Below are 26,385 nucleotides of genomic sequence, written 5' to 3'. Positions count from 1 at the left end.
TTGTGATTCCAGGAGAGGCAGACTTAGGCAGCAGGTGAGGAGAAGCCCTGAGCTTAGATGCTCAACACAGCTTAGAATTCCAGTAGCAGCCCCAGCACTCAGGCTCATTTGGGAGAGAGGACTCAGCAACGTCACTAGTTACTAGGCAGGGAAATGGGGGAGGTGCCGGATCGTGCTCATGTGACTTATCACATGACTATAGATCAGCCTGAAAGCCAAAATGGGACTCCAAGCCCGGTGAGAAACTGAGGTGGGGAGGGTAGCTAAAGGGGATTACATTAGAGGGAATTACATGTTGTAGAGAGAATACCGTGAGGGTCCAGCTCCTCATGAAACCCACCTGCTGTCCCTGCAGCTTCCTAGGACTCCTTGCTCTCGTCATCGCCGGCAAATGCACTCACAGCCCCGAGCCGGACCAACGGTGGATGTGAGTTGATTTAGTACTACAGGTGCCTTCTCCATACCCGCCTCTGCATATGCTTGGTCCTAGCTTTCCTCGTCCTCAGCTGTGCCTAGTACCCACTCTGTACTTATTCGCCCCCCCCCCCTCAGCTTAATCTCTTGTCATTTACCTCCTATGATACTTATCTGCATCTAGGATTCCACCCGAAGTCTCAGCTCTTTATCCCAAACTTTCCATGATCTGGATTTCCCATCTGTGGCCTAACCAAATCATGTCCCTGACCCTGTAGGCTGCCTCCAGGCTGGGTGTCACTGGGCCGAGTGGATCCCGAGGAAGAGCTGAGTCTTACTTTTGCGCTGAAACAGCAGAACCTGGACAGACTCTCGGAGCTGGTGCAGGCTGTGTCGGATCCCAGCTCTCCTCGATATGGTGCCTATCAGAAGTGGGGGCAGGAAATGGGAGGCAGGACCAGGCAGGCACTGGCTGGTGCACATCATGTAGGGTCATGTTTCTGGTATGACAGACAAATGGTAGTAACTGCCACATTTATATACACCCCCACCCCATTTTTGCCTTAGTTCTCCAGAATTAAATCTAAGAACAAATCAAGGCCTAGTAGCATGAGGTAATAATCCTTGCTATTTGGGCTGAAACAGGAAGATATTGAATCCAAGGCCTGCCTGGGCAGTGTAGCAAGATTGTCAAGATTGAAAAAAAATTTGTTTAGAGGTTTAGCTAGCTCATTGATAGGGTGCTCATGGAGCAAATGCAAAGCCCTAGGTTCAGGTGCCAGTAAGATGGTGAGTGGGGAACTTGTGTTTAGGAGCACATGACTTATAATCAGATCTAGTTTGAAATGTTGGCTTCTCCTGACCAGCTAGCAAATGGAGAAATAGCACTTAGTGTGTATACGTGATCATCAAATCATGATCCTTCCCCCTCTATCATAGCTACTCCCACACCCTCCTCTGTTGCTAGTTCAAGTCCTCAATTGTCTTTGGATTAATCCAATCTGGCCATCCCTCTTGCTGCCAACTCAGTTGTTTATTCTCTTTCTTGGATTATTGCCCAGCACCCTGACTGGTTTGTAGTTTCCTCTTCTTCACCACACTCCCCAGAGCACTTCCCACTCTATTCTAGAGCATTCTCTATGATGGTCAGGCTGGATTGAATCCTCTCCGGCGTAAAGTCCCATATGATGAGGCAAGGTTTTGTGTGTGTGTGTGTGTGTGTGTGTGTGTGTGTGTGTGTGTGTGTGTGTGTGCAGAATGGAGGTGGGAGGCGGGAGGGGCATCCTCAGATCACCCAGGAAGCTCCTCACGTGCAGGAAAGAATGACTCACCATTATGCTGTTTAAAATCAACAAGTATGAAGCTGAGCTAAATTAGAAGGTTCTGTATAATTGACTCAGAAAGTCTGGGAAAATCTTTTTGAAGAGAAGCTTAAAAATGGGACATTTAAAGTTTATTAACCTCCTTGAATTTTTGTGACCGGGGCAATACATGCTGTGCATATTTCCTGGCCATGACATTTCATGTCTCTTCAGCCTTTCTTCCCTTGGACTCCCAATATGCCTAGCACTTGGGGAAGTTTTGATGTCTCCTGATTGACATCCAGACAACCCAGGAAAGCCTGAAATGAAGACAAGATCCCCTTCTGAATCCCTGCAGGAAAGTACCTCACCCTAGAGGATGTAGCTGAGCTGGTCCAACCATCACCACTGACCCTCCGCACTGTCCAAAAGTGGCTCTTGGCAGCTGGAGCCCGGGACTGCCATTCAGTGACCACCCAGGACTTTCTGACTTGCTGGCTGAGTGTCCGGTGAGAAGTAATGATTGCCCCATAGAATCCATTTCCCACCAAGGAGACAAGATACCCCCAAATGGGGGAGTTTAAAGCTTGCTGAGAGCCTGTGGGTATTGCTAATGCGTACAGAGATAATGATTGGGTGGTAAGTAGGGCTCCGGCCAGCTCTACAGCACCTCTCCATGGTTTCTGTTTTCTTACTTCCAGGCAGGCTGAGCTGCTGCTTCCTGGGGCTGAGTTTCATCGCTATGTAGGGGGACCTGCAAAGACCCACATTATAAGGTCCCCACATCCCTATCAGCTCCCCCAGGCCTTGGCCCCTCATGTGGACCTTGGTAAACCCAATGGGGTTGGTGGAGGTTGGGGGTTGGGGGGGGGCAGAGCTACAGGCTGAAGAAGTTTAGATAACACAGGAGGCATGGAGTGTTTCCGGTAGTGAAGTGGGTGGTAGTACCTGTGAGACCTCCTTAAGCCTGACCCTTTCCACAGTGGCGGGGCTGCACCGTTTCCCCCCTTTATCATCTCCGAGACAACGTCCAGAGCCACAAGGAGTGGGACCTGTTGGCCTGCACCTGGGAGTGACTCCATCTGTGCTTCGTCAGCGATATAACCTGACAGCCCGAGATGTGGGCTCTGGCACCACCAACAATAGCCAGGCCTGTGCCCAGGTGAGCCATGCAAAACCCTGGGGTCATCACAACCTCTTCAAGATATCTTCAGTGCTTCACTACCCTGGGCCTCACTCTCTGATCTACAACTCCTGATTTGGATGTTTCCACAGTTCCTGGAACAGTACTTCCATAACTCGGATCTGACTGAGTTCATGCGCCTGTTTGGTAGCAGTTTTGCACACCAGGCCTCAGTAGCAAGAGTGGTTGGAAAGCAGGGGCGAGGCCGAGCGGGCATCGAGGCCAGTCTAGATGTGGAATACCTGATGAGTGCTGGTGCCAATATCTCCACTTGGGTCTACAGTAGCCCTGGTATTGCAAAGTTGGGGGATGGGAAAATGGGTTGGAGTAGACTGCTGATAGCTGCTTCATTTTATCAAGGGGACGCCATGGGCTGGCAACCATCCAATGACCACTCCTATCCCTTCTTTTAAAACAATTCAGGCCGCCATGAGGCACAGGAGCCCTTCTTACAATGGCTCCTGCTTCTTAGCAATGAGTCATCCTTGCCGCATGTACATACTGTGAGTTACGGAGACGATGAAGACTCCCTCAGCAGTGTCTACATCCAGAGAGTCAACACTGAGTTCATGAAGGCTGCTGCTCGGGGTCTCACCCTCCTTTTTGCCTCAGGTAACCTCCTACCATAAAATTAAGACATCCCACCTACCAAGCAGCAGGCTTTATCCCAGCTGACCCTTCAACCTGGTTTCTGACTCATAATAGGAACTCAGTCTTAGCAGGGTCTACTGACATGACCTGAGATCTGTGAGGTGGCATATACATTTCTTCTCGGGTATATATAAGCCTACACCCCAAGCTCTTCCCATCTGATCTGAATACTTAATATGTCTTTCCCAGGTGACACTGGAGCTGGGTGTTGGTCTGTCTCCGGAAGACACAAGTTCCGTCCTAGCTTCCCTGCTTCTAGGTAAGTACCCCACTCTTTCATGTGTGACTTTGATGCCACCAGGAGCTGCTATGGCTCAGCCTTCAGCATTACCTGTTGGGGTTCCTGTGCTCCCTTCCCTTTTCTTCCTGTATATCCCAGGCTGTGACAGCAGAATATGTTGTTTTGTTCCCTTAGTTGTTAGGGTTTGGTTTTTAGGCAGAAAAGTATATACAATTAATTCCAGCCATGTCTTGAAGGCATCCAGTCTGTCGGTACACAGGCTCCCATAGTCTTACTCTCCTTTCCAGTAAGACCCAGACCGTACCCACTCACCTCCACACATCTTGGACATCACCCATTGTCTTAGTCAGAGTTTTATTGCTGTGATGAAACACCATGACAAAAAAAGCAAGTTGGGGAGGAAAGGGTTTATTTGGCTTACACTTCCAGATCACAATCCATCATTGGAGGAAGTCAGGACAGGAACTCAAGCAGGGCTGGAACCTGGAAACAGGAAACAGGAGCTGATGTGAGGCCATGGAGATTACCGGCTTGATCCTCATGGCTTGCTCAGCCTGCCTTCTGATAGAACCCAGGACCACCAGCCCAGGGATGTCACTCTCCACAGTGGGCTGGGCCCTCCCTCATTGATCGCTAAGAAAATGCCCTATGGCTGGATCTCATGGAGGCATTTCCTCAATTGAGCCTCCTTCATCACTTAGATCTTTGTATCACACAAAACCAACCAGCCAGTACACCCGCTATCTGAATGCTGTCTTCTCCTTAGCCCCTATGTCACTACAGTAGGAGGAACCTCCTTCAAGAATCCTTTCCTTGTCACAAATGAAGTAGTTGACTATATCAGTGGTGGAGGCTTCAGCAATGTTTTCCCACAGCCTTCATACCAGGTTTGTGGATATTCCTATGGATTTGTGGAGGTTGAGGGTTGGTGGTCAGGGGAATTGTCCTCAGTTCAGCGGCTTGCTGAGCAGACTTCTGGCCAACGCTCACACTCAGAAATGTCCTTCAGGAGGAAGCAGTAGCCCAGTTCTTGAAGTCCAGCTCTCATCTACCACCATCTAGTTACTTCAATGCTAGTGGCCGTGCTTACCCAGATGTTGCCGCGCTTTCTGATGGCTACTGGGTGGTCAGCAACATGGTCCCCATTCCGTGGGTATCTGGAACCTCGGTGAGCATCAGCTTTGCTGTAAACCCTCTACTCAGGAACTACCCTCGCTCCTCCATCTACAAAATCTTGAACCCAGAACCCCTGACTCCTCAGAGACTTCTGATCTTTGCAAGCATCATCCCTCAGAAGTCTAATCCCGCTAAAACCCTGACCTATTTTTGCATCTTCATCTTGCAGGCCTCTACTCCAGTGTTTGGGGGAATTTTATCCTTGATAAATGAGCACAGACTCCTCAATGGCCGCCCCCCTCTAGGCTTTCTCAATCCCAGGCTCTATCAGCAGCATGGGGCAGGACTCTTTGATGTAAGTGTTGGAGGAAAGAGGGTGGATATTGTCATAGGATATGAGAAGGGCTACCATGGACTTGGGGTGCTTTTACTATATGGGATTGCCTCCGTGACATGAATATGAATAAGGTGCAGTCTAGGAGTACTGGTACCAGCAGGCCCAGGTCTGATGCCACCATCTCCTCCCAGGTAACCCATGGCTGCCATGAGTCCTGTCTGAATGAAGAAGTGGAGGGTCAGGGTTTCTGCTCTGGTCCTGGCTGGGATCCTGTGACAGGTTGGGGAACACCCAACTTCCCAGCCCTACTGAAGACTCTACTCAACCCTTGACCCTTCCCTGCCCTGACGAGAAAGCAGAACTGTTTCCTGTACTACAAGGGAAGGCTCAGTTTCTCGTTATTCCTCAATGGAAGCCCTGATGAACTCTTAACTGTTGCCTGCTGCAGATAGCTTCTCCCTAACCCTCAAATGCTGTGAGCAGGACTGGACTCCCAACCCTGTGAGCCATCAAACTCAGGTCTCCAAACTTCTACTTCGAGATCCCCAACAAGATGCTATAACCAGCATTTTGTCTCACCCCAACCCCATCTCTCCTTCCTCTTTCCAGCTTGAGATGTGAAAGCAGGGCGAGAAGATTCAGTCTGCATTACTGACACCAGCAGTCCCACCTAATGCTTACCACCTCTGCACTGACCGTATGCTCTTTCTCTTCCAGCTGCTTCTTCGTTCACTGAAATGAGACCTTTGTGCTAATCGTTTAGTCTTTCTTCCCCTGGCACTGAAGTGCAATGGTCTCCCTGACATTCTATCCAGTTATACACTTCTCAGTGTTTTATGGGCTTTCTTGTTTAAGAACAGGTTGGTGATGGGTTGGGGATTTAGCTCAGTGGTAGAGCGCTTGCCTAGGAAGCGCAAGGCCCTGGGTTCGGTCCCCAGCTCCGAAAAAAAGAACCAAAAAAAAAAAAAGAACAGGTTGGTGACAATCTATATAACTATTCTAAGGAAAGTTCAAGTTTGAAAATTTTAAATGTTTTAAATGTTCTTATTGGCAAAGCTCCTCAACAAAATAAATAGGTGTTACAAATTTTGCTTTAAATTTTTGCTTCAGTGATTTTTTTTTGTAAATTATTTGTAAATTTACATTTTATTTTCCCCTTCTTGGCTACACCAAAGCAGCATTCAGGTTTTAATTTCAACTGTCAGACATTCACAAACATCTAGCTTCTGTGAACCTGGGTGTTCGTTCTTTCCGTCAGTTTCCCATTCCTTTTTTGCTCAGTGTATACCCCCTTTGACCACACTAACTGTCCTCCTTTTCAACTAATTATGGGATGCTGGTGTTCATTGTTCCATCCGTAGGTTTTTACTCATATTTTATTAACATCCCTTGATAGATCACTGACATCTCAAATGTAAGATACCTCATTACTTCATCTCCCTCCAGCCCAGACCTAAACTATTTCATCTCTTAGTCTGTGATATAATGCCTCTTTCAAACAAGCCAGAAACCTGTAACTCTTAATTTTCATTTTTTTTCACCTCCCTACTAACTTCAACAAGTTTTACTGACTACTTCTCCAGATATGTCTTTATCAGCTAGCGTGGTGATGCTCACCTTTAATCCCAGCACTTAGGAGGCAGAGACCAGGCAAGCCTCTTTGAGTCCATCCTGGTCTATACAAAGAGTTCCAGGCATGCCAGGCCTACGTGAGACCATGTCTCGAAAATACACAAACGTGCGTGCACGCGCGCGCGCGCGCGCGCGCACACACACACACACACACACACACTACTGCATTATCTTTGAGCCCATGTCCTTTTTCCTCTAAACTGCAGGAAGTACTTGGGTAGGGGAGAGCCTTCCAAAGCCCCTCAGCATCCTTGACCATGGGTAAGTCATCTTCTAAACCAAACAGTATATTTATTTGTGCAAACCCTTCAAAGATTACTGGGTAAAAGTCAGGGACATTGAAACCTGCCTTCAAAATTGGGAAATAAACATTGCTAATGTCTGACACTTGGAATTAAGCAGCTGATGTTAGTTCCCTACTTCCTTGCACTCCACCTACGTGTATCTGGGAAACAACCATACAGTATTAAAATTGTCTGCCTTCCTTTTCCAGAGCTTGGTGCTAGTGAACTAGAATCTGATTCTTAACTTTGTATTCCTAGGTCCCAACCCTGTAGTTGGCAAATAGAAATTAAATAAATGACTGTTGAATTGCTAATGTGCTTCACATGTGACTTTGGCATGTTATTTCTTCGGGGTGAAACACCTATCTCTACATTTACAGCAGCACGCTTCTAGGACCGTTGTGGGTGGGAGGGACACACACCAAATCCACTAAAATCCTTAAAGACAGTGAAAGGGAGCGACAAAGAATGAAGACTGTTAAGGAGACTGGTAATGAAGTATCTGACATATGAGTCCCCAAGTCAAATCTGCGCACCCAGATGAAATGAAGTGTGCAGTCCTGGATTCTTCGCGGTCCCATCTGGGCAGGGTTGAGCCGCAGGGTGGAGGCTAGGTCTTTCACAGTTTACCTCTGCCAGTCTACACCTAATCTGCCAACAGCCAACCTAAGGTCGCCCGCGGCGGACTAAAGCGGTGGGGCGGGAACTGTGACGTCACGCAACGTGCGCCTGGGCGAGCGGAAGCGGAAGTAGCTCTGGTTGCCGCCTTTCCCACCAGCCCCATGAGCTGCAGCGGCTCCGGCGCGGACCCCGAGGCGGCGCCAGCCTGTGCCGCCTCGGTCGCGGGTCCGGCGCCCCCGGTGTCCGCTCCCGCTGCGCTGCCCACTAGCACGGCCGCGGAGAGCAAAGCCAGCCCCGCGGGGACAGCAGGGGGCCCTGGAGCTGGAGTCGCCACTGCAGGCACGGGCCCCGTGGCGGCACGGGCAGGGGAGCCCGCGGAGCGGCGCGGACCGGGTGAGCTCCGGGCCGGGTGAGGGAGGGGGGAATCTCCGACTGGGTGCCGCAGCGGGGGTTGGGGGGACCCTGCGCTTCTCACCTGTGTTGTTGATTCTCCTTCAGCTTCGGTGGCAGCAGGCGGCGCGGCTCCCCCTGAGGGGGCAATGTCTAACGGGGTTTACGCCCTACCGAGCGCGGCCAACGGAGAAGTGAAGCCCGTAGTGTCCAGCACACCACTAGTGGACTTCTTGATGCAGTTGGAGGATTATACACCTACGGTGGGCTTCCCGCCTGTACAAGGCCACCTGCCTCGCTGTCGTGCCTTTCAACCGCACCTTCATGCTTTCAAGCGTCCTCTACTAGGAAGCTGTCTCTTTATTCTTCCTCCCCACCCAGCGCATCAGTAGGCAGAGCTAATAATGACGGCTATTTGATTTTTCAGATCCCGGATGCAGTGACTGGTTACTACCTGAACCGTGCTGGCTTTGAAGCTTCAGACCCACGCATGTGAGTAAACTCAGAGGTTAGACTGTTGAGTGCTGGGTGGAGTTTGTTAAATATCTCATTACCACCACCCCCTTCCTCTCTAGAATTCGGCTCATCTCACTAGCTGCCCAGAAATTCATCTCAGATATTGCCAATGATGCCCTACAGCACTGCAAAATGAAGGGTACAGCCTCTGGCAGCTCCCGGAGCAAGAGCAAGGTGTGAGAGGTTCGCCTTCCACAGCAGTACAGACTTAACTTATCCTGAAAGCCTTTTGGGGAAGCAGCATCCTAGGGGAGGTATTGGGCCTACTCAGGGTTACCCACAAAGGACTGGAATCTGGACTTGCTGTGCTCAGCTGGTGGTCTTCCCTCTTTCCCCCAGGATCGCAAGTACACCCTAACCATGGAGGACTTGACCCCTGCCCTCAGCGAGTATGGCATCAATGTGAAGAAGCCGCACTACTTCACCTGAGCCACCCAACCCAGATGTATTTGTCTTCCCCTCTGTCCCCACATGAGCCTGTTTTCATAATAAACTTTATTGTGACAGGCGGGGCTGATCCCTCCCATGTTGGGAGACATCAAGTGGCAAGTGACAAAGCTCTGAGCCCAGCCCTCTCTGGGGCTACAGTGGTAGGGATGGGAGCAGGGAACAAGCCCCATAACTGGGGTAGTACCATGATTAGAGACAGGGGAGGCAACCAGAGATCTTCAGCTTCGGGGAAGTGCATTCCCCCAGCCATATGCTGATACTTCTGAAGTTTGGGCAGGGACCTTCAAGTCCTACTTGTCCTGCATCTTCTCCAAGATAGGTACAATCATGTCAAACTTGGGTCGCTTTGCAGGGTCTTCATTCATGCAAATCTTCATGAGCTTACACACGTGGGGGGAAATACCTGGTGGGATAGTAGGCCGAAGGCCTTCCAGTGCCACCTGCAAATTATACAGAACAAGGTGAGCTTCTGAATTTGAGTTCATCATATGGGCAAAAGCCTTTGACCCTTGAATGGTAGGATTACTATAGATCTGTATACACTGCAGGAAGGGCTTACCACAGTGATGTCAGCACCACTATCCCCACACAAGTATCTGCAGTTCTGTGCTCACCTTCATTCCAATCTCCATATTAGAAAGGTCAGCAAAGGGCACCTCTCGTGTCACCAGTTCCCACAGAAGCACGGCAAAACTCCACATGTCTGCTGAGCGTCTGTTTGTATCTTCAGGCTTCTTTTGCAGGGCTGGAAGGGATAAGGCTTATTAACTATTCCAGTTGCATAGCCTTTTTAGTCTCTGCCTCTTCTACTGTTACTGAGCTAATTCTTCATTTCCCAACATGATGCCTTTACCTACCTTCAGGGGCCACCCAGGCAGGTGCATACATGCGCCCAGGGCACTGGAAAGAAAACTTTACATCAGCCATGCTGATTCGGGCAGTCATATCTTCATCGATCTGAGGAAGAGAAGTTAAGGTCAAAAAGGTGGAACCTATTGTAGGCCAGCAAAGGGCTTTGGGGACCAGAAGTGAACTTGTGGTCTCACCATTACACTACGGCTATTGAGTGCGTGCCGAGGTATGAGAGGCTCTAGTGTATGAAGAAAAGCCATGCCTCTTGCCATGTCCAAAGCAAACTTTACAGCTTGGCTCTGGTCCACAACGAAATCTAACAGGAAGCAAGAATCATTAGTTTAGAGTCCCCCACCCCTATTCTATTCCCAACAAGACCAACATCCTTACTGGTGCCTTCATGTAGAACATTGTAGAGAGATCCATATGGCATCCAGTGTGTGATGAGGGTTGGGTGGGGAGCTGGGGGAGCCTGGCAAGCACCTAGTACCGGAAGCACGTTAGGATGAGAGAAAATCCTGGGAGAGGAAGAGAGTGGTGAGACCCAACAGAATTTCACTTTTCAGTACTATTTGGGGTTCCTTAGAAACAGCTTCCAATTCAGGTGTCTCACCTGAGCCGGGGACATTCCTCATTGAAGTCCCTGCTTTTCCTTGTACTCCAGTCTCGAACCTTCAGCACCTTCACAACAATGTCATTGCCCTGCCAGCGGCCTTTCCATAGCTGAAGGATAGGTAGAGGTTAGAAGACATTAGCTCGGGCTGTACCATTTATTTTCTCCTAACTTGAAGAAAACCTTAATTAGTAATACAGAGTGGGCAGATTGTGAGTGTTAGGGAGGGAGAAACAAAATGGGCAGGGATCACCTCTCCAGAATGATTCTCGTTGAGCTTTGCCAGAAAGTTGAGCTGTTTGAAGTCAATACCAGAGTGTTTGTTCAGGGTCCCATTTCCTGAGAATATGAGCAGGTCAGGTACCCAGCTTCACCTTAATATGACACCAATAACCCAGGAATCTTGTGTTGCAGCCCTTCCCCCCACAGTAGTGACTCACGGGGCCTTGTGCGAGTGGTCCCCTTCCAGAATGTGTCCTTGTATGGAATACGATTAAGATTCTGGCCCATCTTCTCTGCCCGTTCTAGAGAAAAAGAATGGTCTTGGCTTTAATTGTGCTATGGAGAGAGAAGATGCAAGGTGGGACAAGAGACAAGCTAGGAGTAGATAATGAACCTCGGAGAAGCTCTCGAAGGGGTGCCTTGGCTTTGTCCACAGGCATCTCTCCATACTTGTTACAGATGCTCACAAGAGCCCCGTTAGCTACTAGGTCCTGAAAAGAAAATTGTCAGGCCAGTCACAAACAAGCATGAACACATGGACGCAACGACAGTTCTGTAACTGTCCCACAGTGGGACTGACAGGTGCACTGATGGTTCCATGCCCAGTTTGCTTCCCACTCACCATAGGACCTGGGGTCTGAGTACTTACCTCTGCCACCTGGTCTTGGCCCCAGAAACATGCATAGTGAAGGGGCACATTCCCATGTTCATTCACTGCATTGATGTCAGCCTTGTATTGCAACAGCTGCGTCCCATGGCCAAGAAAAGAAAAGGGCAGTCAGTTCCTGTGAGATACTTGTGTCCAGGCACGAAGAAAGAAAGAATAGCACACATTCTCCACATGACAGTGCCTGTTACTGGCTTCATATTGTGTGTGAGATGTGGATGGTAAAGGATTTGCATGTACCTTCTGTACAATGTCACGGTGTCCGTGACTAGCTGCCAAGTGCAGGGGGGTATCATCCCCACGATTCATCACATTGATCCGTGCTCCCCGCATGATCAGCATTTCAACCACTGCAGATCGGCCTTCTCGGCAGGCCCAGTGCAAAGGGGAGAAGCCATGATCATCCCTTTGAGAAAAGGACATAGACACTAAGCTGGTGTTGGGAAGGACAAAGCTTTGATTCATCGGGGAAAAGAAATTCTGTAGCCACTAAGAAGGCTTGCCTCTTTAAGACTTAATTTCTACTTGTGTTGGCAATTCCTAAAGTTCAGTTCAGATTTTCCCTTGAGCTTTACACCCAACAATCACCTAGATGTCCCAACAGCTCTAAGGTTTATCACTTTAACCACAACTCCTTTCCTAGCAGTTCTATTTCATTAGGTAGACAGTACTCTTCTGGGGTCCTCTGGGTTCCCTACCTTCTTGTCTTCCCATCTGACAGTGCTAGGAAGCACACCCAGGACCTCGTATGCTTGGCACATACTATACCACTAGGCTTCATCTCCAGCTCATGCATCTTTAGTAACACCTATCATCCTTTGACTGCTTTTGTGCATCTCCTTGCTGTAAAGTTACAAAGGCATACTGGAGAAGACAGGCTATACAACTTAGGAGAGGAAACAGGCTTACTTTTGGCTCTGTTATTGAAGCTGACATCTAAAAATGGAATGGAATTAAAATATTTTGAAGGGGTACAACAACAAACATGCTTTTGATTACTGAAGAGGCAGATAACCACACAAACCCGGATGTTCCTACTTACCAACCAAAATTCACAGAGGAAAATATAAATTGAAGCTTTTGAATAAAAAATATATCTGAGTTTTATTTTCATCCCCTAAGGACATATATTTTATAAAGAGAAGTGTACAAACAAAACAACTGTATGGGCTGGGTCAAACTGACAGCCTGGAGCCATAAAAGGAAATTCCCTCCAGCCCTGGGATGCAGATCTGAGGGGCGGAACAGGGGGCGGTCTGTGGTCTAGGCCTGCAGCCTCCAGATGCTTTAGTGCTGTGGTCACTTCCTGTGAGGGGGCTGGAGGAGGGGCCTTGAGTTGATCCTGGCTTGGTCACCCAGAATCCCCCAACAGTTGAAGGAGATATGTAGCTTTAAATAATTGCCCAGCTCCGAAAAAAAGATCCAAAAAAAAAAAAAAAAAAAAATTGTCCCTCTAGTCTGCCCTCATCAGTTAATACAAACTCGGCAAAAGCTTTCTGAGGATGTGAGTATATCCATTGCTATCCTATCAGTCTTCTCTCCCAGACTTCATGTATTCTGACCAAACAACTTCCAGAAGTCTGTGGCCTCAGAGGAAGCTTAAGCTTGAGAACAAATGCAAATGTTTTGCCCACTGTCACCTGAGGGCCTGGATTTCTATCTGAAGAATGCCTGCAGGGAGTTAACCACCTCCAGCACTGCCCTTTCCCTTCAAGCCACCAAAGCTTTCTGGTTTCCCTAATGATACCCTTCACCTTTTGACAACAAGGATTCTTCCAGATGCCACTCCCACTGGACAACAGCCTAAACTTCTATTTTCTTACCAACAAAATAGGACAGACAGCTTAGTGTTTACAGAGCGCACAAGTTAATGTAAAAAAAAATGAAACAAGTAACTTTGAATATAACAGAGAAACAGTATTCACCCTAATGGAAGCTGGTGAAACCTGGCCTAGGATGACAGATGATCCTTTCCAACCTAAAACAATCCTCTTATAGTCAAATACAGTTGCAACAAATGGAAATCCCAGCACTCAGAAGGCTGACTGACGCAGGAGGAAGGAGAGCTGGAGGCCATTCTGAACTACATGACAGGCTGTCTCCAAAAGCAAACCAAAACTACCTACTAAACTCTTCCAACACTGCATTTCTTGCTTTCTTATATCAGCCAGCATTGTAGAAAGTGTTCACATTATCTGTTTCCTCACTTTCCATTCACTTTTTTCCCTGACAGAAGCCTGCCATCTATAGGGAATAGATGAGGTCTTATGCAAGGATTCCCCCCCCCCCCCCCCCGCCCCCGGAGCTGAGGACCAAACCCAAGGCCTTGCACTTGCTATGTAAATGCTCTACCACTGAGCTACATTCCCAATCCCTCAAGGATTTCTTATTTGAAGGAACCCAGTGTAATGCAGTTTCCTGTTACTTTCTGCAATACCATTCAAAGACCAAATACATCCTAAATGGAAACTAAATGAAGACTTAAAATGCTCACTTATGTTCTTTAACTTCTCAGTGGCCTATAATTAACCACTCTTCTTCCATTAAAACATCCATTCTCTAATCTTAGTCCATTTCTTATTTCTCCTTCAGATGGTTGTTCCCTGTCAGTCAGCCAGCCTTCTCGACCTCTGCCTTTATTTTACTCCTCTTCTGAGGTACTATTTTTCACCTTATAGAATCTTCAGGTATCATTTAAACGCTAATTTATGGTATCTTGGTATCCCAATCAGACCTCTCTCGAACTTAAAATCTGCACGAACAACAACCTGTCAAGCATTTCCAAGTTATTGTAGTGTCACCAAACTGTAGTCAGTCCAAAATGGAGCATCGGCAACTGCCAAGTGTCCAAGTTCCCAAACCTAAACCCCAGGTCATCTTTGACTTCCTCCTTCACTTCCCATACCAACTCAACTACTTCATTCTTATGACTTTAGGGCTCTCACCACTAACCCTGTCTCAATTCTTGTATCCAAAACATCACTTTAAGGCAATTGCATCCACGGTGACACCTGACAAATGGGTAGTCTCATCACTACACAGCTTCAGAACTTTAGATCTCTAATGTCCTTTTCCACTTCTATCCAATGCTCTAGGGCGCAGAAACTCATCCTCCAACCACATGTAATTCCAATTTTCTGGCACTCTGGTCTGCCTTTGACATGAGTTCACAGAGGCTGCAAAGTCCTCGGGAACCGATTGTGAAACTTAGTAAAAACAAAAAACCCAGACACAGCTTCCTCTCTGTAAACCCTCCTCCATCAACAGACTTTGCTTTCTAATACTCCTCATCACACTGGATAACAAAGTTAGCTGTCTCCGCCCGACATGAGCACCCCAAGTAGCGGAGAGCGGACTTCTAGCAGTCCTCTCACTCGCCAATGCTTCAGCTCACCCCTGATTTAGGTCGTTCTCTGTGTTGTCCAGCCACAAGCGCACCGCCACCGCGTTGCCCTCCCGGCACTGAGTGAAAATGTCGTCCATAGCAGCGTCCCGGCACAGAGACCCCGGGACTGGGGAAGTCTCGGGGAACTGCGGGAGAACAGAGACAAGAGAATGACTCTATCTCTGTTCCCTCAGGACAGAGGTGTCAGTGCTGGGATGGGGAGCGTCGCGAAAGGGACAGTGGTTGTCTGTGAAGGGCTTCGGGCAGCGGACGACCCCTGGGCTCGAGGAGCAGGGGGATCTGGAGGTATAGGGTAGACTTTGCTAGTTTCCTGAGTTGGCGTCAGCGGGCTCCGAGTCACGGCCCTAGAACACGGCTTGGGGGGAGGGGAGGGGCCCAAAGCTGCAAACACCCGGGGGAGGGGAAAGGGGTCCTTGCCCGGCGGCCCCGGCTCAGAGCTACTGTAGAGATCGCAGAGACAGGTTTGCAAGACCAGCATGGAACAGGGCGCGGAACTACCCGCACTCACCGGGACTCGGGTCGCAGGCGGCTTCTCCGGGGAACTCCCGTCCGGCCGCGCCCGCCGCCCGGCCCCGCCCCGGCCCGGCCCGGCCCGGCCCTCTCCAGCCAGCGCGGGCCGCGGTCCCTCCCTTCCGACCTCCTACTGCCTCTCTAGCTCAGGAGCGGTTACACTCGATGGTGCTCTGCTCCGCGCGGGCCGCTCTAGCCACCACAGAATTTCTCTCGGTGGCTTCCGGCCGAGTTTGGTCTGGCTCCAGTCCTAGGATTCTCGGACGCGCGCTACACGTGGGCCAGAGCGTAGACTCCTCCAACCCTGCCGGCCACCGGTATGTTTGAGGAGCCCGAATGGGTCGAGGCGGCCCCAGCCATCGTTGGCCTCCGGCCCGTGACAACACAGGTTCAGGCGGCGACTGCCCCGCCAGTCAAGGTGAGCGGCCCTGCACCGGGCTATTTGAAGAGTTTTAAGGAGGCAAAGTCGATCCTCCCGGGGTCGTGTTGGGTAGAGGGAGAGCCTGAAATGCTGTCGTTTATCAGGATGGTGAGAGAGTTAGTCATGATCTGAAGATCCGGAAACTCTCCAAAAAACTGACCTTAAAACATAATTGGTGAGAAGTTGGTGTGGAGAAGAGCGTACCTGAGATTTAGAAAAATGTTGAGAAGCTCCCGGGCAGTAACTCACCGTATCACAGTGTGTCCTAATAGGAATGCGGGATTAGGAGCTTGGAGCGCAGAGCTTGAAAAGTTAGTAAGTTTTCTGTACACTAAGGGTAGAAATCAGTGGAGTTTTAGCAGTGGAGTGGTTTCTCCAAGTTTTCTCTCACCTGGCATTACTTTATATACTGAGGTTCGATTCCAGGGCTTCAGCATGGTAGACAAGCATTTACTACATAGCTGAATCCGAAACCTTGAAAGGGTTTTTAGTTGCAGTGTATATTAGACAGAATCAAGGCAGGTGACAGGGAAAGTATCAGAATCACTATTCAAAGGAGGCTCAGGGAATCTAGAACCTCCAAGGTAAGGGTCTGGCTGAGGACCAGCAGTAGGACTTGAACCCCAAATCAACTTCACGGAAAACAGGCCTTTTCCTTTGAGTCTCATCAGATGTGAGGAATTCTATATCCCCTTAAGCTGTTCCTGACCTTCAGTCAGCCTAGGATGTACTATTCATTTCTGTGGTCCATTTCTGCTTGTCTGTGTGCAGCTTCTTCCTAACAGGCTGTTCCTTCTACTGCAGTTAGGAATATCTTTAATAGACAGACATGTGTGACACTGTCCGTCCTGTTTCAAAACAAACAAACAAACAAAAAAAAAAAAAAAAAAAAAAAAAAAACCTCTGCTGCCCCTAGAATGCTGTCAGTGAGAGGCAAAGATAGCCACAGTCTTACCTTGGTCCCGTTGCTTGGGTGCTTAGCACATTCCTCTAAGGAAATCAACTGGCAATCCTTTACCCATTTAGAAAAGTAGAACGGGAACATTGTCTGCCCTCCTGCCTCCCAGAGGTTGGAATTGCAGCCTGAAAGTTCTGGACTTGGCTGACTTCACAACAAATGTGCTAATTTTGGATGGGAAGGACCACCAGTAGCTGAAGTCCATCTCTTTTCATAGCCTTCAGGCCTCATCCATTCTCACATACACACTCTTATCCCTTGTTTGCCTCCAGGGCCGTAAGCGCCGCCATCTCTTGGCTACATTACGAGCCCTGGAAGCAGCATCTCTCTCCCAGCAATGCCCCAGCCTACCTGGCAGTGACTCTGAGGAAGAGGAGGAGGTAGGAAGGAAGAAGAGACACCTCCAAAGGTCCTCACTTGCCAATGTCTCAAAGGAAGTAGGGAAGAAAAGAAAAGGGAAGTGTCAAAAACAGGCACCATTTATCAGTGACTCTGAGGGGAAAGAAGTGGAAAGAACATGCCACAGACAAGCTCCTCCTCTTGGCGGGATCTCTGCTGGAGAAGAAAAAGGAAAGAGGAAATGCCAGGAATATTCTTATTTACACCCAACCCAGTCCCTGAACAGTGTTGACCAAACAGGTACCAGTATATGTGAATGGGGGGAGGGGTATGAACTGACTGTGTAGATGGCACTGTCTTTCTCTTGTACGCACACACACACCATGGGCTGGATGGTAAGAGGCTATAGACTCTGTCTTAAGGACAAGGGAGTAGCCAGGATGACTTCCTGTGCCTCTGAATTTAGGGGATCAAGCCTCAAATGCCTTCTCATCTCCCTCTCTGCAGTTCACAATTCTAGGACAAGTACTGCTACACTTGACCCACCCAAGTCAAGCCGTGAGTCTGCATCACCTAACTCCTCACACACCCTGAGCCGCAAGCAGTGGCGGAACCGGCAGAAAAATAAGCGGAGACACAAGAACAAATTTCGGCCACTTGAGACACAGGACCAGGTGCCTCTCAAGGCTTCCATAGAGGAGACTGAGGTGCCTCCTGCTCCAAAGTCAGACAGTCAAGAGACTAGAGCTGGAGCCCTGCGAGCACGCATGACACAACGCCTGGATGGGGCCCGATTTCGCTACCTTAATGAACAGCTGTACTCAGGGCCCAGCAGTGCTGCCCAATGCCTATTCCAGGAAGACCCTGAGGCTTTTCTCCTTTATCACCGTGGCTTTCAGAGACAAGTAAAGAAGTGGCCACTGCACCCCGTGGACCGCATTGCCAAAGATCTCCGTCAGAAGTAATAGGGGGGCGGGCTATAGACTACGAGAGGGGTGGTGGTGGTGATCAAGACTTTGACCAGACCAATAAGTGACCCGACCCTCCCTTCCACTCCTAGGCCTGCATCCTTAGTGGTAGCTGACTTTGGCTGTGGAGATTGCCGCCTAGCTTCAAGTGTTCGGAACCCCGTGCACTGTTTTGATTTGGCTGCTCTGGACCCCAGGGTCACTGTGTGTGACATGGCCCAGGTAAGCCCTTTTGTGTATCTGATCTTACCCTTCTTCCTGGTCTTCTCATCAGATTATCCAGTTCAAGCATTTTGGTGCTGGATTTCCTCTTCCAACACTGTGTACTCCAATTAACATTCTTCTTCATCAGGTACCTCTGGAGGATGAGTCTGTGGATGTGGCTGTGTTTTGCCTTTCACTAATGGGAACCAACATCAGGGACTTCCTTGAGGAGGCGAATCGAGTGCTAAAGCCAGGGTGAGTCCCTAGAACACAGATGATTTTGCTGTGCATGCATGAGTCTACACCTTTACACATGACTTCCTCCTTTTCCCAGGGGTCTTCTCAAAGTAGCGGAAGTCAGCAGCCGCTTTGAGGATATTCGGACCTTTTTGGGGGCTGTGACCAAACTTGGCTTTAAGGTCATCTACAAGGTGAGGGTCCCCAAGAAGTCTGCCTTTGTTCTTACCTTTTTTCGGATAATGGTGTTCAGGAAGGAAGATGTAAACATAGAGACTGGCATTTTGCTTTTTCAATACAAAACTCTGGGAGGAGCTGTGAGATGCTCTCTGAACAGGGGAAACACTGAGGTGTGTGGTTGGAGTGAAGATTTGTAGCTCATCAGTATTCTCTGCTCCTAGGACCTGACCAACAGCCACTTCTTCTTGTTTGACTTTGAAAAGACTGGACCTCCTCGAGTAGGACCCAAAGCCCAACTCTCAGGCCTTAAACTTCAGCCCTGTCTCTACAAGCGCAGGTGACCAATGGACACCGTTGAAAGGGAGAGATCAGACTCCCATCTCAGAACTCTGAAGACTGTATCTACCCAGGCTCTGAGCCAGAATCTGGTACCACCCTCTTTCTGTGCCAAGAACACTGTGGTAAAGGCTCCAGCTCAGCTCTATTCTAATGGAGCTTTCGTGGCTACAGAAAGCATGAAATTTCTTGGGCAGGTTCAAGAATGAGGTGTTTATTGTGAGGGCATGGATGTGTCTGGAAGTTTTAGGTCACTTCAGGTATTGTGGAAACTAGTCAGCTGAGAGTTGATGGATCTCTGGATTTCTTTTTATCTCTCAGAAGGCATGTGGACTCTCTGCTGTGTTATCTTCTAATCTGTGTTGTTCACCTCTGCTCATCCATAGTTTCTGCTCCTTCAGCTTCAAGACTGCAGACAGGAAGCTTTTGCCACATGGCAGGTCCCAATGCCAGTTTGCCACTTGGGGCTGGGAGTTATTTAATTTCTTTGTTTTTTGGAACTGGAAATCATTTAATTTTTTACATCATCTCACACTAGTTCAGGCTGACCTCAAACAAATGGCAATCCTGCTTCAGCGTCCTGACTATTGGGATCACAGGCATGAGCCACCATATTCAGCTTAAGAAATCATTTACTCTCTGAATATTCCATTTCTCATTTGAACAGTGTAAACGTCTCACAGTATGTTGTGTGGGTTCACTGAGGAGAGCTAGAGTTGAGAAGAGTAAGGTGCGAATGAACCATCTGTGGCTACTGTATATCGTTGATCTTACTGTTCTTTAAAGATCACCTCTAAGCAGGTTTAGAGGTTGAAGAGTAAGTAATTTAGATGTGACGGAGAAAGATTGGGAAAGTTTGATATAGGCATGTAAACAGGCTTATTTGCTATTTAGAGACTTAGTCCATTTGAAGCTTTCTTTGGAAGGGGGTAATAAAGAAGCTGGATCTCTGTTCAATAACAAAACTGTGGGGCTGCTCACTGGCAAAGTCTGGCCATGGTGCCTACCTTGACCATGTCCATGTCCTAGGAAAACTACAGGTACTAAATATACAACTTCTTGAAGTAGTGCTGAGGGAAGGTGAACTAGATTGACATGCTGAGCTCATCCAGGAGGTATCTACCTTGAATCCAGGTATATAGGCTTGTTTACTAATTCCTAAGAATAAGACCTGGGAGTTCCCTCTAGGAAGAAATAGGTCTCAGGATTCTGATCTAGTTAGCTGCCTCTAGTCCTGAAGGAATAATGATTTTGAAAAAGGCAAGAAGGCATGTTGGAGGCTGGACTGTGAGGCTAACCTTAGTCGACACTATGCAATGTTTGCATGTGCTATTGCTGCTGAACATGCATTTCACTACCTAAGTTTAGTCATCTCCCCAGATAGCTTAGCAGATCCATAAACGCCCTCCCCAGAAGCATCTATATTCTCAAACTGCAAACGGTCTCTTAGCATACAACTACTGTGTTGTGAGTGGTTTGTATGTTTCACTGCAGACTTCTCAAGCCATATTTCTTTTTCTATTTCCAGGGTTTGTTGACTTTTCACTTGTGTGTGTGGTGAGGGGTGTAAAGGAGTAACAGTTAACTAAAATGGATAGGAGTGTTGCAAAAGCCAGGTCTGGGCTTATCCTAAGGGTGCTGTGAGCTAGTGCTGGAAAAGGGGTGTCAGCAGGAGAGCCTCAAGACAGACGTGGTGGAATGCAGAGTATTGGAAGCTGCAGTAAACGGGCGTGCTGATGTGGCCATTCTAAATGTGGCCAAGAGTACTGCTATGCAAGCATGAAGACCTGAGTTCAAAGCCTTAGCATTCATATAAAAGTGCGTGTCCAAAGCTGAAGAGGGTTGGAATTTTGACAGATAGAAACAGAATACTGGGCTTGTAGGCCAGCCAACTTACCTGAACAATCAATGGTGAGTCCCAGATCTAGTAAGAACTTGTCTCCAAACAATAAGACAAAATGATAGAGCAGGGAACTTGATGTTTTCCTGTAGCTTCTACACCTACACGTGCATATGCATACACACACACCATCAACTCTCACAGCATACCCAGCTTAAAGGACAGGAGGCATATATGGCCAGTACAGGTTGAAGGAGGGAGAAGAGTACTAAGGGTGAGGGGTAATGGGAGGGATTAACTGAAAGACAGTGGCTTTCAAACTTTAGGGGGTCTAGAATCACCTATGAGGTTCATTAAAATGCTGCATTCTGAGCCTTCTTGCATTTTCTGGTTCTCTAGATCTGAGTAGGATCCTAGGAGTTTTTTCTGATGGCTTTGAGTTTTATTCTTGGAGGAAGACACAAAACTTTATTCATTGAGAGTAAAAGTGGAGAGAGGATTGGGATTTTAAGGAGAGGAAAATGAAGATCACTTTGAGACTAGAAGAGAATGAATGATAGCTGGGTGTGATGGCGCACACCTCTGATCCCATCACTCAGGAGGTAGAGGCAGGTGGAGCTCTGTGAGGTTGAGGCCAGCATGAACTGCATAGTCCCAGGCCAGCTAGGGAGTAAAGTTAGACCCTGAACTAAGGAAATACCATAGAAGTGCTGGTAGTGTTAACACAGGAGAGATGGAGCATGATTCAGTGTTATATCAGAAGCTTGTTACTTCCCCTTACTACTGGTCTATTAGAATGGAGCCCGTTTGTAGGAAAGGGGAAAGAGGTTTCTAATCATAGTTCTAACTAAGGTCTACTGGGAAGACCATTTGGGAAGCATGAGACATTTATTGGTACCACTAAAGAATAATGAGCCTAAAGTTCTTCTACTACCCTGGAAAAGTACAGGGCCAGGAAAACCTCACTGATTGTTTGCATGGTGTGGCAGTGCAGTGCTGCTGCTTAAGCACTGGCTTGTGTTTCCAGAATGCAGGACAATAGCACATGAATAGCATTTGAGTGTCTTCTGTGCATCTTGTGTGAAGTGTAGGGTAGGCTTGGGTCCTGTCCTGCAGAGCCACTTTGAAGAGATAACAAGACTTTATAGCAAGCGTCAAGGAATCAACCATTTGGGCTGATGGAACAGTTTCAGGAGACCACCCAGAATCCTGTAGTATTCATCGGAGACCAATGGGCTTTCCCTTTTGAATGTCCTCTAGGCCTGTTGGTCACAGAATCAGCCGGTCAAACCAGACTTATGTTCCTTTGCCTCTTCTTGTTAGCACTTGTGTGTGGAATAATCAGCAAGGAGGTAGAAACAAGGTCCAGAAAGCAGAGAGCTCTCCTCCATTTCCCCAAAGCAGGCAGGCTCCTTAGGTGAGGCAAAGCTAGGAGGGGAAAGATTTCAAGCCAGCACAGGGTCAGTTCTTTATTGTTATTCAGAATTAGACATTCTCCTCGAGACTATTTGTGTCTTGAGTTGATTACATAACTGTAGTTAACTAAGAATATCAGTGAGCCTGAACAGATATGTCTGATCAGGAGCAGTGACTGCTCTTACAAAGGACACAGGTTCAATTTCCATCACCCACAAGGTGGCTCATAACCATCTAGTCCTTGGGGTACCCATGCCAACTTGGACTTCTGGGCATAGCAGGCATGCATGTGGTCCACAGACATTCATGCAGGCAAAACTCATAAAACAAAGTTAAACAAAAATCCTCACAGACTTGCTTCAACCTTTCTCCATGTCAGAGAAAGAATAGCCCTCTTTAAGAGCTGTAGGAGACAAGACTGAAGTTAGGTATGGGTATGAATCCAGATCTGGTACACATTCAGTATCCCTTCAGAGCTCTTGGAACAGAGTATTCTAATGCAATTATTCGTGTGCTGCTGATTTTGTTCCTGTAACATAGTCCTAAGAGAGAACACAGTTCCAAAAGAAACAGTGTGATCTTGGCAGAGGCAGCTCAGCTCCAAGCATTCACCAGTTACGTAATTGCACAAGCCCTGTGCAGCTTTTCACAGAGACTAGCAATTGGAGCCTTTCATTTCCAGGTCATCCTCCTTCCCAGGTGAGTTTTCTAACTAGCCACCTGGTTCCAGGACCTTTGGTTACCACAGTAACTGCTATGGGGATCTACTTGCCTTTGCTCCCCACGCAATTCATTTTCCTTACTGCCAAGTGATCTTTATGAAATGTAAATCAGATTGTGCCACCTCTTTGCGTAAAATCCTTCAATGGATTCTCATTGCTTGAGGAGAACAAAAGACAGACTCCTTCCCAGGCTCTGTGTGATCTTACCCAGTCATTGTTCTGCTGGCCAACTGCAACTTAACTTCCTCTTCTCCATCCTCCTGAGCTCGCTATTTATTTGGAATGCACTCCAAACTCTCTTTACTTCTAAACATGCCCCTCCAACTTTGTACAATATTTCTTTCTGGGGAAGAAATTCCCCCAGTGCCCTCTTTCTGAACTTAACAGTTAAACTATATTTTTCAAGCCTGTGTGTTAGGCAGCCCATGTATCTAATGGATAGTCTGGGTGACTTTTCAGACCAGACAAAGAAAGTGAAAGGTAGATCAGCTCTTTCCACTTTCTCTCAGGCTCAAAGAACAGGCTTTGAAAGTGATGAAGTCATAGTATACAAGAAGTTTGGCTAATTTAGGAGAGAATTGGACTCTGAAACAGAATTAAAACTCTTAAATAGCGAATGTAAGCATGTTACAGCAATTATCATTATGCATCCTGGACATGTCTTCCTGTCCACCTTACCACAAAACCCTCTTTCCTTTAGGGATACTTCAACGTTTGTCTTAGCAGATGCCACTCTGCATTTTCTAATCAACCTACTTTAAAGATTTATTTTTAAATTCCATGTCTGGGGCCTGTTTGTTATACATGTGCAAGTGCAGTGGCCAAGGCCACAGACATAAGAGTTTTTGGGAGCTGCCTGATAAAGGGTGGTGAAAACTAAACTTGGACCTTCTGCAAGACAAGAACTCACTCTTAACAACTGAGCTATCTTTGTAACCCATTATCCTACTTTTTTTTTTTAAAGAGTTATTTATTTATTCTATGTATGCGAGTGCACTGTCGCTGTCCTCAGACACACCACAAGAGGGCATCTGATCTCATTACAGATGGTTGTGAGCCACCATGTGGTTGCTGGGATTTGAACTCAGGACCTCTGGAAGAGCAGTCAGTGCCCTTAACCGCTGAGCCATCTCTCCAGCCCCCATTATCCTACTTTTAAATGAAATGCTCACAATCAGAAAAGAAATATTGAAATGCTCACAATCAAAAAATATTTTTATCAATTATTTGTGACTAAAAGAAGATCCCATTAAGTGTTTTAAACATTTTATTTTAATTTTTTTCTAATATAACAAGGGATTTGAAGGTTGGTGACTTTGCTTTCGGTTCAGGAGCTCAAGAGTGTTAAGAGTCAGAGCTTTATGATTTTGTGATTCTCTGAGTCACAAGATACAGGCTTAACTAAGCATAGACACCTTGCTTTTTAGGCTTCTTGGAAGTCTCTCCAGTTGCCACAGCCTTTTCTTCCTTTTTGGTTTCACTTCAAGGATCTGTTCTCTTGTTAGTACTCTGGTACAAATATGTTCTCTGTGATAACTGAATCCAATCTAGAAAATTGATCCTTTAAATACATTTTCCCTCTCTGTTACCTCCCACATTTCAGGACCTTGTCAGTAGCTGTTAGGTCTCAAACTTCTCTTCAGTTCAGTGGATCAGGGAATATGATCTCTTACTCCTTCCTTACCTCTTCTGTTTGGGTATTGGAATAGAGAAAGGAATATTGGAGAAAATTAAACTTAGCCAATTAATGCGTCATTGATATGTTCAACCAAGACAAACTTTTGAATGTAGGCTTTTGTGGGTATTGTTGAGGTCCTGGAGCTTCCCATGGTGACGGGCATTAGCTGACTTTTATAGATTGCTATGATACATGAGACAACCGCCCCTCACATTTGTAGCTCTTAACCCAAATGGTAGATGCTGGTTAGTTTCTGTCACCTGGGAGGAGACCATCTCAGCTGAGAAAATGCCTCCATCACATGGGCCAGTAGGCATGTCTATGTGGCATTGCCACTCATAGGCAGGCGGGTCTGGGCCATGTAGGGAAAATAATTGAATAAACCAGGGAAAGCGAACAAGATAAGCCACATTCCATCCTCTCAGTACCTGCCTCCTGCTCCTGTCCTGGCTTTCCTTGATGATGGACTCAACCTGTGAGATGTAATGAACCCTTTCCTCCCTGAGTTGGCTTTCTCAGTGTTTTACCAGAGCTATAAGCAGAACACAGGGTATCTACTGCCACCTAGTGCTGAAGAGCCTTACCTAGCAAGAAGCCCTCCAAGGAAGGTCCCAACATACCCTCAGGGCTGGTTATCTTTCAAGGAGCCCGAGGGAAAGCCATGCACATTTATCCTGCCAACTGGGAGCACAGGCTAGCAGCAGTAACAGTTCTTCCTTTGTGCTGTTGAGAAGTACCCGTCCATATGGTTCTGAAGCACTTCCCCATGTTCCCTTCATTGCATTTATGTATGTCCCTAGCCTCATAAATATCTTTGGCACACTACATGGAGGTTTGGGTATGTGCTATGGTGGTGAATTAACAGTGTTCTTCACGTTCATTTTCTTTCTGGCAAAACCAACTGTACTATATGCCTATATCCCCATAGAGTTGTGTGCCAACTGATCGTATAGACAGTTGGTTAATAGTGAAACTACTGCTTCCAAACTCCAATCTAACACAGTTCCCTTGTGTTATTACCACATTGCCCAATGTGATGCATTTAGCAGCGATGACTAAATCTAGACCATCACCAAAACTAGAGTCCCCATGAATAGGGACGCCTGGACTAGGTTTCACCTCAGTAAAAAGTGTATTGCTGTTTTGTGGTGGGGCACTAGTAATCTCTTGAAAGTACTTTTAATTGAAGGGAACAAAGCACTGATAAAGAAAAATATTTAACTGTGGAAACCACACAGATTAAGCAGCAGAAGGCTGTTCTCACCTAAGGCCTCCTCCCCACACACATCCTAACTTCTCAAACACAAGCAACTTTTTTCTCTTGATCCACAAAATTCCCACCACCTTAACTCAGTGTGATTTCCTTGGTCTTCTACATAGTCTACCATGTAAGCTTCCACATTTAGCCTTTCCATGTGTCCAGTTGTTTGCACTCATCCCTTACCATTCATCCATGTTACTAAGTGCAACTCTTTGTTTTTATTACTATGAATAAACTGCAGTTTATTGATTGCTTAAACTATTAGCATACATATATCAGTTGGAGTGCCTAGGTCCACTCCACTTCTTACAAGAAATAAAAGCCCAAAATATTAATGATTTAAGCCAATGTGGTAATTTCAAGAATTTTACAGTTTTATTTTTTTATTTGAAGGAAGTGGTGGTACATGTATGCCATGG

General features: G+C 47.3%; 4 protein-coding genes and 1 long non-coding RNA gene across 9 annotated transcripts; 3 read left to right on the top strand and 2 right to left on the bottom strand.

Moving 5' to 3' along the window:
* Positions 1 to 215: 215 nt before the first annotated feature.
* Positions 216 to 6,337, top strand: Tpp1 (tripeptidyl peptidase 1). Its single transcript, NM_031357.2, is given in 13 exon segments — positions 216 to 237; positions 356 to 427; positions 693 to 832; positions 2,074 to 2,224; positions 2,417 to 2,544; positions 2,699 to 2,877; positions 2,991 to 3,189; positions 3,322 to 3,510; positions 3,739 to 3,808; positions 4,557 to 4,677; positions 4,800 to 4,958; positions 5,136 to 5,261; positions 5,435 to 6,337. Coding segments are annotated over 13 exon segments (1,692 nt in total). The 5' UTR covers positions 216 to 220; the 3' UTR covers positions 5,576 to 6,337.
* On the bottom strand, positions 4,183 to 8,505 carry LOC147996910 (uncharacterized). The gene is made up of 2 exons (XR_015652321.1): positions 8,256 to 8,505; positions 4,183 to 4,273 (listed from the first exon to the last, which is right to left on the bottom strand). It is a non-coding gene; the product is annotated as an uncharacterized LOC147996910 (long non-coding RNA).
* Taf10 (TATA-box binding protein associated factor 10) lies at positions 7,906 to 9,195 on the top strand. 2 transcript variants are annotated; one of them, XM_087659114.1, is made up of 5 exons: positions 7,906 to 8,173; positions 8,279 to 8,433; positions 8,598 to 8,662; positions 8,746 to 8,869; positions 9,026 to 9,192. In XM_087659114.1, exons 1-4 carry the CDS (start codon positions 7,942 to 7,944, stop codon positions 8,864 to 8,866), a joined length of 573 nt encoding a protein of 190 aa, XP_087515240.1. In that variant the 5' UTR covers positions 7,906 to 7,941; the 3' UTR covers positions 8,867 to 8,869; positions 9,026 to 9,192. The 2 variants fall into 2 exon arrangements, with proteins under 2 accessions (XP_087515240.1, NP_001128207.1); NM_001134735.1 differs by having other exon boundaries at positions 7,927 to 8,173; positions 8,746 to 8,860; positions 9,026 to 9,195.
* Positions 9,163 to 15,470, bottom strand: Ilk (integrin-linked kinase). Of its 3 annotated transcripts, none has more exons than NM_133409.2 (13): positions 15,405 to 15,419; positions 14,885 to 15,021; positions 11,731 to 11,896; positions 11,473 to 11,568; positions 11,218 to 11,314; positions 11,042 to 11,125; positions 10,855 to 10,940; positions 10,602 to 10,711; positions 10,379 to 10,506; positions 10,183 to 10,304; positions 9,994 to 10,093; positions 9,751 to 9,881; positions 9,163 to 9,576 (listed from the first exon to the last, which is right to left on the bottom strand). In NM_133409.2, the coding sequence occupies exons 2-13, from the start codon at positions 14,971 to 14,973 to the stop codon at positions 9,427 to 9,429; spliced, it is 1,359 nt and encodes a 452-aa protein (NP_596900.1). In that variant the 5' UTR covers positions 14,974 to 15,021; positions 15,405 to 15,419; the 3' UTR covers positions 9,163 to 9,426. The 3 variants fall into 3 exon arrangements, with proteins under 3 accessions (NP_596900.1, XP_087459704.1, XP_087459729.1); XM_087603578.1 differs by having other exon boundaries at positions 9,167 to 9,576; positions 15,314 to 15,470; XM_087603603.1 differs by lacking the exons at positions 10,855 to 10,940; positions 11,218 to 11,314 and having other exon boundaries at positions 9,167 to 9,576; positions 15,405 to 15,470.
* Positions 15,471 to 15,624: 154 nt separating this feature from the next.
* On the top strand, positions 15,625 to 20,014 carry Rrp8 (ribosomal RNA processing 8). 2 transcript variants are annotated; one of them, NM_001008346.1, is given in 7 exon segments: positions 15,667 to 15,824; positions 17,058 to 17,424; positions 17,632 to 18,085; positions 18,185 to 18,314; positions 18,445 to 18,551; positions 18,631 to 18,727; positions 18,935 to 19,693. In NM_001008346.1, coding segments are annotated over 7 exon segments (1,374 nt in total). In that variant the 5' UTR covers positions 15,667 to 15,725; the 3' UTR covers positions 19,055 to 19,693.
* Positions 20,015 to 26,385: the final 6,371 nt, after the last annotated feature.

The sequence above is a fragment of the Rattus norvegicus genome, chromosome 1, assembly GCF_021556685.1.
Source record: "Rattus norvegicus strain SHRSP/BbbUtx chromosome 1, alternate assembly SHRSP_T2T, whole genome shotgun sequence".
Classification (NCBI taxonomy): domain Eukaryota; kingdom Metazoa; phylum Chordata; class Mammalia; order Rodentia; family Muridae; genus Rattus; species Rattus norvegicus.
Note: the sequence above shows the minus strand (reverse complement) of the source record. Positions and strands in the feature narration are given on the sequence as shown.

Excerpts from the sequence above, each read along its gene's own strand:
- Taf10 (NM_001134735.1), top strand. The coding sequence starts at position 7,942 with ATGAGCTGCAGCGGCTCCGGCGCGGACCCCGAGGCGGCGCCAGCCTGT. Across the intron at positions 8,174-8,278 it reads CGCGGAGCGGCGCGGACCGG|CTTCGGTGGCAGCAGGCGGC; the intron begins GTGAGCTCCGGG and ends ATTCTCCTTCAG. Across the intron at positions 8,663-8,745 it reads GAAGCTTCAGACCCACGCAT|AATTCGGCTCATCTCACTAG; the intron begins GTGAGTAAACTC and ends CTTCCTCTCTAG.
- Ilk (XM_087603578.1), bottom strand. The coding sequence starts at position 14,973 with ATGGACGACATTTTCACTCAGTGCCGGGAGGGCAACGCGGTGGCGGTG. Across the intron at positions 10,507-10,601 it reads GAGGAATGTCCCCGGCTCAG|GATTTTCTCTCATCCTAACG; the intron begins GTGAGACACCTG and ends TTCCTCTCCCAG. Across the intron at positions 10,305-10,378 it reads TGTTCTACATGAAGGCACCA|ATTTCGTTGTGGACCAGAGC; the intron begins GTAAGGATGTTG and ends GCTTCCTGTTAG.
- Rrp8 (XM_087559477.1), top strand. The coding sequence starts at position 15,743 with ATGGGTCGAGGCGGCCCCAGCCATCGTTGGCCTCCGGCCCGTGACAAC. Across the intron at positions 18,086-18,184 it reads GCCAAAGATCTCCGTCAGAA|GCCTGCATCCTTAGTGGTAG; the intron begins GTAATAGGGGGG and ends TTCCACTCCTAG. Across the intron at positions 18,552-18,630 it reads AATCGAGTGCTAAAGCCAGG|GGGTCTTCTCAAAGTAGCGG; the intron begins GTGAGTCCCTAG and ends TCCTTTTCCCAG.